Source organism: Macrotis lagotis, chromosome 3 (assembly GCF_037893015.1).
Source record: "Macrotis lagotis isolate mMagLag1 chromosome 3, bilby.v1.9.chrom.fasta, whole genome shotgun sequence".
NCBI classification, from domain to species: domain Eukaryota; kingdom Metazoa; phylum Chordata; class Mammalia; order Peramelemorphia; family Peramelidae; genus Macrotis; species Macrotis lagotis.
In genome coordinates this window covers 304,701,503-304,711,822 of record NC_133660.1, presented here as the reverse complement: position 1 = coordinate 304,711,822, position 10,320 = coordinate 304,701,503, and the positions used below count along the sequence as shown (strand labels likewise).

Genomic DNA, 10,320 nt, shown 5'->3' with positions numbered 1-10,320 from the left:
CCTTCTCTTTTTGTCAGTCATGTAACTCTGGGTCTCCCCCCACTCACCAGAAGAACAAGCAGCCACATCGTTTCCAGGGACTCTTAAAATTTCCAATTCCATTGGTTTCACTTTTAACTGCTCATCTGTACTGGATCCCACTAACCCGTTCATTCCAAGGGGACCTTTTCACCTTTGACTCTTCTGCTATGGAGATCAAACCCCACACACCCTTCCCTGCCCTTTTCTCCCTGACACTGGACACTCCCCCCACTTCTGGTCTCCACAGATCGCCTGGAACATGCGTGAAAGCTCCTGTGTGTTTCAGTTTCATTATGTTTATCATTATATGGCGGTGTTTATTATAAATATCCAGGTCCACCCAGCCCTTAATGAAAACAAGGGGGAGATGTGGAAACAAAGGCTATTCTAACAGCCATGACAAATCATTTCCAAGTAAACTGCCTCCTGGATAGTCTCAGGAGCTGGCACAGGGCCCTGAGAGATAAAGTGTGCTGGAATCCTCGGGAGCTGGACATTCCACCCCACAGACCAAGGGCACAAAACACAGATGTGTTTTACCAACTCACCCCAATGTACCCCCTTATCCTGTAACGCAAGATGCTGCATGTTACCCCTTGTGCACTCCCCCATTCCCTCATTATTCTTTGTTCTACCCCGGAAGACCTAACAGTATATATGTAATAGCTAAGCAGTAATAAAATTGAGCTGGAGGTACAAGGCATTGGTGGGTTGACTCCTTATTCTCAACTCCCCTCCGGGAGGGAGGTCATCGCTATGGGCCCCAAGGTGACGCAAATCACAACACACAGGTATAATTACCAAATTTTTATTAGCTTCCATGCTATCTCTTCTCCATTTGTACTACTTCCTCTCTTTTCACCCTAACTCTACACCATTCTTTTTAAAGTACCTTTAAATTGATATCCAAGAATCATAGCAATTATAACGTTATTGTGTTTTTAAACAGCCTATTTACAGAGAAACATTTGGGATAGCCTCTATTCTGGTTTTTACTCAATTTTCCATGACATTATATTTCATTAGTTCTTACTATTAATTCAATTTTTGAAAACCAATTAACATCATAAAACATTATGAAGGGAATTTCACCAATCTATTGATGCATTTATAAATAAATAATAAGAGTTATAACAGAAAGTTGATGATCCTTATCATATCTGAGCAAGAGTGAGTTTCTGTTTGGCAAAAGTTTTTAGGAAATTGAATACCTTAGGATTAAAGAAAAGCTAAATTGAATTCGAGAAGATCAAGGAAAACTAGCACATGTGTTTCCAGAAGTGGCATTTTGGAGATGTCTTAAAAGTGGAAAAAAATAATGAAAGAAAACGATTTTTAGCAACCAGCCTAGGGAAGTTTCCTCAATCCTAGTCTCGAAAAGTCATTATAATTTACGTTACATTCAGATGTTTTGGATGTTTTCGTACTTCTGTCAAAAACAGAGAGGAAGAAAGAAGTGAGAAAAACATATATTTTTCAGGATTCATTGATTTGATACCTCCCTTTCAGAAATCAATTGATTGATTGACTTGCTTCTTCCATATTTCATCCAGCTGAAAACTTTTGTGTCTCTATGCCTCTATCATTCTTCTGTGTGGATTTACATTATGAGGGAATGGATACTCAGTAGTTTTTCAATTAGTCAATGAACACAAAACCTCGAAATCTGCATATCAATGCTGATCAAAATAAAAGGACTGAGTGATGGGTAACACAGAGAAAGAATGACTGAGGAATGTATCATCCAAGTGTGTCCATATTTAAAATAGAACACACAGAAATCAAAAATGGGATAGAAAGCATTAAACAAAACAAAAGTGCTAACTAGGAGCACAATCACTTGGGTAGCTTTGATTTCAGGAGATATTTTTGTGGAGAGACTATTCCTATGAATATAATTTACATGCTTCTTATGTCTAAGTAGGATTGAGACCATATAGCCACTAGAAAAGATCATGAGAAACACAAACAAAGCATCAAAAGCATCTATTATTATTATAAATTTCATCTGATTTTTATGATTCACGTCTAGAGAGAAATAACCATAGTTGCAACCATATTTGCTAATTGTTTTGTTGTTGTCACCAACAGAATACATAGCTAGAGTCACATCTAATAGTAGAAAGGAGAACCAGCAAAGAAGAATGCATAGGAAGAAGTCCTTTGGAGACCTTCTTTTGAACTTTGCCCATATGGAATTGTTGGGACAAATAGTTATGGCTTGGTAGGCACTCAAGAAGCTGGTGCTACACAAGGAGACACTCCGGGTTAGTATCTGCATGGATGTTATAATTCTAATTCCAATCACATCCAGGAGACATTTCACCTTCCAAAGCCTTGTTGTAGTAGATATTCCCCTAAAGAGAAGTATCATTGCATTTGAAAAGGCCAAATTGATTATAATTAAATTTTTTATTCTTTTTCTTTGAACATTGAATAAATGAATGCTATTTAGGAAGAGGAGGATACAATTCCCTAAGAATCCAATGACAGTTATTTGTAGGTAAACTACCCCCAGAATTTCATCAAAAGTTAGCATTCTTGTGAAGTCTTGTGGAGATGATTTGTTGGTAAAGTTTGTGTGAACTATAGAAAGTCACTTGACATTATGTTTATTAGATCTATAGACTTGACCTCCAATTTGAGGAACAATAACATTTCTCAGACATTGCGTATTGATTTACTAATGAACCCCAAATTCTTTTCTTTGATGAAATTCTTTTATCAGTCTATTTTTTCAAGACTGGAAGGCCTGAAGTGGAACAATAGACAGTGTGAGGACCATGGTGTCAAGAAGACCTTTTTTTCATATGTAGCATCAGACAATTACTAGCACTGTGAATCTGGATCCCTCTGAAAACAATGTTTGCTTCAGTTTCTGCACCTTTAAAATGAGTTGGAAAAGCAAATGATGAACTATTCCAAGAACTTTGTCAAGAAAACTACTAATTGAGGAAAAGAAGACTTTTGAGCCTATTCTTCCTCAAAGTGACTTTAAGTCATGTCATTTCCCTTTGTTTCTTATTCCTTAATCATTGCAATAGCTAAATGCTTCTTTTGTATCTTTCTCAGTCCTCTTTTCCAACTAACTAATCTCTACTTTATCATGGATTTTTCAATCCTATGCTTATTTGTCCCTCAGTGCCTACTAAAACCTCCATTTTGCTCCTCTTCCCACGTCCCTGAAGAGTTAGACTGGAAATTTTCCTGAATAAATTCTTTAGAAAATTGTTTAATTTATCTTACTGGCAATGCACATTGCAACAAGGTCAGAACATTGCTACATAACTCACTGACTGAACAGTTCAGGTCACTCATTGAAGGTTTCCACTAATAATAGGGCCCACCCTGATCAGCAGTGGGGTTAGGTTGGCTCAAGAGAAGAATGAAATGCACACACACACACACACATAAACACACACACACACACACACACACACACACGCATGCACACACACAGTTGGGGTGCTAACAGGATAACTTGCAGAACTTTCATAGCAGAGAATGACAAAATTAGTATATAAGCAATGACATTTCTCAAATTTGTTCAGGATATAACCTAGCAGGCTGTAACTAGGTCAAGAAGTGAGATCATCGATGATTCAGGTGTATTATCACAGTAGAGTTCCATGGAGAGCCTTCAGTTCAAGGGTCCTGTAAGCTTGGCCTTTTAGTCATAACTGACCTTTCACCCAAACTCACCTGAACTGCTCTGCAACACACTTCTCCTGTGACTCATTTCAAATCATTCTGCTATCTACTATCTATTTTGCCATTTTCCATTCTAAAGAAGAAATAAATGTTATTATAAATCCTTGACTCTATCTCCTGAAGAGTTATTCATAATATTCAGCTCTTACCTGCAAATTTCAGCCCTTCTATATAGCTTCAGTCACTTTTTATGTACAGGCTCATTTCTTGCTGTATGCAAACATTTTCATGTCTTTTCTATCCATATAAACCTTATTTGATGCTACTAATCTTTTTAGTTCTCATTCTATATCTATTATGAAAGCAATTTTATTTTTTAATTATAAGTAAAAAAAAGTTTTCAATATTCATTTTTATATGAGCTTTTGAGTTCCATATTTTTACCTCCCTCCATTCCCTCCTTAGAAAATTATAGAATGAATTTCATTGATGTTTTGCTTCTCCTTTTCAAAACTTTCCCAGTATCCACCTTCATAGTGCCGTCCCAAATAAAACACAATCTATTTGAGATTATAAGGCTAAGTAAAAAGTCATCAAAGCTAAATGAATGAGAGGTACAACAGTACATTTATGAACCTTTTCTTTTCTTTTCTTTTGTTTTCTTTTATCTTCTCTTCTTTTCTTTTCTGTTTTCCTTTTTTTATTTTAACATTTTGTTTTCCAATTATATACAATAGTAATATGTACCTATCATTCTTTGCAAGGCTCTGAATTCTATAATTTTTCCCCCTCTTCCCTTGCTTCCCCCCTGAAGGCTTTCTGACAGTCTCTACATTGCTTCCATGCCATACATTGATGTAAATTGAATGTTATAAGGTTAATATAAGAATAAACATAAAGCCATCCCCCCACAAGAAGATGAGATACTTCAAGAAAAGAGAGAGAGAGAGAGAGAGAGAGAGAGAGAGAGAGAGAGAGAGAGAGAAATTGTACTTCAGTCTGTGTTCAGATTTCAATGTCTCTGAATCTGGGGTGATTTGCTTTCTTTATCATAAGTCCACCTGAGATGTTGCTTTATTATTTTTCCCACAGTTACTATTACTAGCTGTACCTCCATTCTCCCCGCTCTGATTTATTATTCTCTCTCTCCTTTCATTCTGACCCTTTCCAAAAGCGTGTTGAATCTGAGTACCCTCTCCCTCGATCTTCCCTCTCTACTATCACCTATTCCCCCCCTTCCCTCCCTCCATTGCCCGCATCCTGTTCCTTTCTTCCCATCCTTCTCCAGGGCAGGACAGATTTCCTCACCCTGTAAGTGTGTATGCCATTACCTCCCTGAGCCATTTCTGATGAGAATGTAGGCTCACTAATCCCCCCTAGCCTTGTCCCCTCCACTCCATTGAAAAAGCTTTTTCTTGACTCTTATGTGAAATTTCTTAGCTTCTTTATCTCCTTTTCCTTCCCCCTAGTACTTTCCCCCATCACCCATTGACTCCAATCCTTTACCACATCATACCATTATATTTTGCTCCTTCCTATTTTCTTCCCATGCAGGAACATAAACAGTTCAACACCAACAAGTTCTTCACAGTTAGACCCTTTCTTCCACTCCCTCTATGGTTCATCTGAGTCCTATACTTGGAGGTCAAACTTTCTGTTCAGCTCTGGTTGTCTCAATAGAAGTTCAAAAGTCCCCTGCTTCATTGAAAGTCCATATTTTCCCCTGAAAGAGGAAGTTTTTCTTTTGGGATTTCTTTCAAGGGATGACCGGTCAATTCTCTCGATTTCTTTTTTTACCCTCAGCTTCTAGGATCTCAGGGCAATTTTACTTTGTTATTTCTTGCAAAATGAAGTCCAGGCCCTTCTCCTGGTTGTGGCTTTCAGATAGCCCAATAATTTTTAAATTACTTCTTCTGGATCTGTGTTTGATGTTGGTTGTTTTTCCAATGAAATATTTGACATTTTCTTCTACTTTTTGGATTTTTTGGAAGAGTTTTATTTCTTCCTGATTTCTTGCAAAGTCATCAGCTTGCTTTAGTTCCATTTTGCATTTGAAGGAGTTATTGTCTTCAGAGAACTTTTTTATCTCCTTTTCTAGCTGGCCAGTTCTGTTTTTTAAGGCATTCTTTCCCTCATTTGCCTTTTGTATTGCCTTTTTCCATTATCCCTAATCTGGTTTTTAACCTATTATTTTCTTCCTTATTTTTTTTTTTGTATATCATTCACCAAGCTTTTGATTTGGTTTTCATGATTTTTCTGCATTGCTCTCATTTCCTCCTCCCAATTTTTCCTCCATCTCCCTTAATTGCTTTTCAAAGTCTTTTTTGAGCTTATCCATAGTCTGAGCCCATTTTCTATTCCTCTTGGAAGTTTTAGATATGGAAGCTTTCTATTTTGTCATCATCTGAGTATGTGTTTTATTCTTCCATGGGACTGAAGTAATTTTCTATGGTCAGATTCTTCTTTTTCTGTTTACTCATTTCCTCATTCCAAGACCAATTTACAGCACTCCCAAGGCTTTGGAGGTTTTTTTTGGGGGGACACCCCACTGGGAGCTTTATTCCTCTAAGGTATTATGCTCTCTAGCCTGTGCTTTGATATGTAGATGACCAGCACTACCCTCTATCCTGGGCTATAAGGAGATATCCAGCTTGGTTATTTAGTATGAAAGCCCAGCTGTAATATCTGAGTGTAGGCAAACAGTAGAGTCTTACCCCAGGGAGAGCAAAGAAATCTCTGTCGACTTCCCTTACCGTCTCTGGAGTTGCAGGCTGCTTTCTCCCAATTCTCGCTGCAGAATCTGCAGCCAGTGCTCCCTCACTCCACTTTCATTATGGTGGAGCAGAGTTCTCTCATTGCCTCTTTATGCTGTTGCCGGTGATCTCTTGGCTGTGCTGGGCTGCATTGGGCTGGGCTGCACCAAGAATTTTTTCCCAACCCCTGGTCTTGGTGAAACATCTTTCCTGTGGAACTTCTAAGTTATCTTGGACTGGGAAAATGTCTCACTCAGCCTTTCTGTGGGTTCCGCCCCTCTAAATTTTGGCTAGAACCATCCTTTGTTTTTTTGGGGTTTGGGAGGGTCAGAGTTCCCAGGAAATACAGCCTTCATGCTGTCATTTTGGCTCTGCCTCCCACCCTGAACCTTTTATTTTCTTCAAAAGATTAACACTTTCTTTTTTTAGTTGTATGATTTTAACTTTCTCTGAGAATAGATCTATTTCATACTCTCACTCACTAACATTATTTTAATTCCCCTTTCTTGCTTCTCTTTATGTTGAAATACTTGACATTATCTCCTCTTCTACAATCTTATACAAAAAATTTCTCCTCTTTACCAATGAAGGCCCTTCTAAATGCATGCTTAATCTATTTCCCAGTTCTCCCCTTCAACCTCTTGTCTTCTATCAGTTTTCCTCCTTTCAGTCAAACTTAAGACAAAAAACCAGTCTACTTTCATAGCAATTTCCTCTTTGAAATTTTTTTTTAGGTTTTTGCAAGGCAATTGGGGTTAAGTGGCTTGCCCAGGGCCCCGCAGCTATGTAATTATTAAGTGTCAGAGACCAGATTTGAACCCAGGTACTCCTGAATCCAAGGTCGGTGCTTTATCCACTATGCCACCTAGTCACCCTGCCTCTTTGAAATTTATCTTTTGATACCATTTAATTGAAGCTATTCCCTTGAAAGTTACAGATAACTGCTTAAATTCCCATTCTTTTGAGCTCCTCATTCAGTGCTCTTCATTTTAAAATCCACTCCTCTCCTTTCCCTTTGTATCTGTATGTCTCTCTTTCACTGTTTTCACCTTTTTCAATTCTGTCCTTTTTATTAGTTCTTGCATTTATACATCACTAGTGAAAGGATAAAAGCTTTATATGTATTATATCATAAACAATTGTCGTCTAATGTATAGGGAGAAATGTTACACATACAAAAGAATATGGATTGTTCTTTGAGTAGCCATCAAAGCATTTATTATCAAGAGGCTATCAAAAACATTCAAGTTATGCACAACTATCAGAAAGAATATTATGAGAATCATTATAATCATCAGTCGTTAAGAAGAATCATTGATAATAAATGAAAAGCATTTTGAACTTCTTCTGAAATTTAATTTCACTATATTCATGGAATTGATTTAAAAAACCAGAAAGGTACATATAAGAGTTTTCTTTGGAATATCAGCATTCTAATGTACTGTTAATTATGTTAACAAATGTTCCCTATTATACTATAAAACTAATTATAATTTTACTAAAAACATCACCAGAATTTACTTAAGCTTAGCCCTAATGGTATAGGAAATAGATTAAGTGGAGGAAGAAAAATAGATCTAAATACATTACAGATGACTGTTAGATCTATATCCAGATGAAGTCTAAGAAAGATAAGAAAGAACTTATTCATAAAGTTATTCATATTACCTCTTTTTTTCCAAACTCATCTAGGAAGCATTTCACAAATGTCCCAAAAGCCCTGATGTAGGAAAGATTCCACTAAATGATGCAATGTGCCTCTGAAAAAAGGACAAATTGATGACAATTAACTTTATTTTTCTTTGATTAAACATTAAATAAGAATTGTATAATAGGAGAAAGAAATGCATTCCTAGAATTCAAACTCCAGTCAGGTAATAGGATACTATCTACAGAATATTATTTTCAGAAACCATTCTATAACTGTTTTGGGAAGATGGTTTGCTATCAAATTCAATATAAACTATGTTTAAAAATGCATGATGGTTGTATAGTTAACGGTTTCTCATTGTGTGGATCAATAACATGTCACTAAGTGCGAGAGCATTGGCTTACCATCAGAGAAAGCATATTCTACTTTGTGAACTTTCATTACAGGCTTATCCCTAAAATAATTGTATTTTATTTGACTAAACCTATGTTCAGAATATTTTCATTGTCACCAGGGCATTATCTTTCTCTCCATTTATGGGAAAATTCTTCCAATCATAAACATTGAGACTAAGATAATGGAAATGTTTATTATAGGAATGTACCTTTTTTTCTATTTCATGACACTGAGGTTCTCTAATGAGTACACACACACACACACACACACACACACACTTACAGAGACACTCCTTGATATCCCTTTAAGATTAATTTCTCTCTACATCTTTATCTATGTATATATAGATGTAGATAGATATAGATTTATTTATACATGTATATATCTTCCTAATTAAAATAAAACAAGGACTATGTTTTTCTTGACTTTAATTTGCTTTGTCAGGGTTATCATCTTTTTTATCATGATCTCCTGGCTCTTCTTGCTTCATCAGTTTTAGCCAAAATCCCATATTCTGGAAGAATAGGTTCCACATTATTCAGAAGCTAAATAATTTCTCCATGATATTATATACTACTCATACTTTTCCTGTTAAATATCCCATTAGACTTACAACTTCTTGAGACCATGTATTACTTTTTGTCATTCTTTGTCTCCCCAGACTTATACAAAAATTTTCTCACTTAGCAAAGTGACAGGTATATACGTATTTGACACCTTTACTTTTAGACTGACTCATTCAGTAAGCATCCAATAAATTCTTGTGCTAGGCTCTGAGCATTAAAGACACTGCATTTCTATCTATCTCTATCTCTGCTATTAAGAGTCACTTACCAGTCTGATTTCCTTCAGGAAAACACAAAGTAAAGCAAAAGCTATCGGTCATTGAAAGACCATAGGTAGGCAAGGCCCTGCATGTTTATCCTACAGGGGAGGACCAGGGTTGCACTTATGATTGCACCTTTTATCAGAGCTATAATTATTCTATCATCTTTAGAGAATGACATTGTTTCTCTAGGGTATCTGGGACTCTTAAGAGAAAGTTAACTTTTACCCCAGGTGTTTTTGCCTTTACGTAAAGAAAATTGATTATTTTGAAATCTCTAGTGCAGCAGGTGAGGGAAGAAAAAATAAAACAAAAAAATTTTCCTGTCAGGATGAAAGTAGAGAAGAAAGGAGGGTATGTCAAATGACTCTCAGGGAAAGGTAATAAAGATAAATAGACTGGTGGATTGGGCTCTTAACTAAGGTGCTCCCTTGGTGATATAACTCATATCTTTTGTCCAAATGATACAATTGAGTCTAATTGTTAAAAAAAATAAAAACTGCTCTTCTTACTATAAGAAGTTCCTATTTCACTTACAACAGTGGCTCTTCAAATCCTTTTATTTCTTTTCAGAGAGTAACCCCCTGTCCTAACTTTCATTGCTGACTGAGGCCATTGCTGAATATTTCTCTGAAAAATAACTTTTGTTTGACAAAAGCACTTTTCTTCTCCCCTATTTCTCTTCTTCAATCATTCAGACACCTTCCTGCAGTACCTCCTCTTTCCTTTTTAATATTTTTTAAAAAGAATTTATTTATTTTCTGTTTTACAACTTTTCCCCTAATCTTACTTCCCTCTCCCCACCCCCACAGAAGGCAATTTGTCAGTCTTTTCCTTGTTTCCATGGTATAAATTGTTACAAATAGAATGTGATGAGATAGAAATCATATCCCCAAGGAAGAAATATAAAGTATAAGACATAGCAAGATCAGACAATAAGATATCAGCATTTTTCCTAAATTAAAGGTAATAGTCCTTGGTCTTTCTTCAAACTCCCCAGTGGTTTCTCTGGATACAGATGG

General features: G+C 36.3%; 1 protein-coding gene across 1 annotated transcript; it reads right to left on the bottom strand.

Moving 5' to 3' along the window:
- Window positions 1-1,663: 1,663 nt before the first annotated feature.
- Window positions 1,664-2,560, bottom strand: LOC141517102 (vomeronasal type-1 receptor 4-like). The gene has a single exon (XM_074228019.1). The coding sequence runs from the start codon at window positions 2,558-2,560 to the stop codon at window positions 1,664-1,666; it is 897 nt and encodes a 298-aa protein (XP_074084120.1).
- Between the last annotated feature and the right edge of the window lie 7,760 nt (window positions 2,561-10,320).

Bases quoted from the DNA above. Each gene is read 5' to 3' on its own strand.
- LOC141517102 (XM_074228019.1), bottom strand. From the start codon at position 2,560: ATGCTAACTTTTGATGAAATTCTGGGGGTAGTTTACCTACAAATAACT.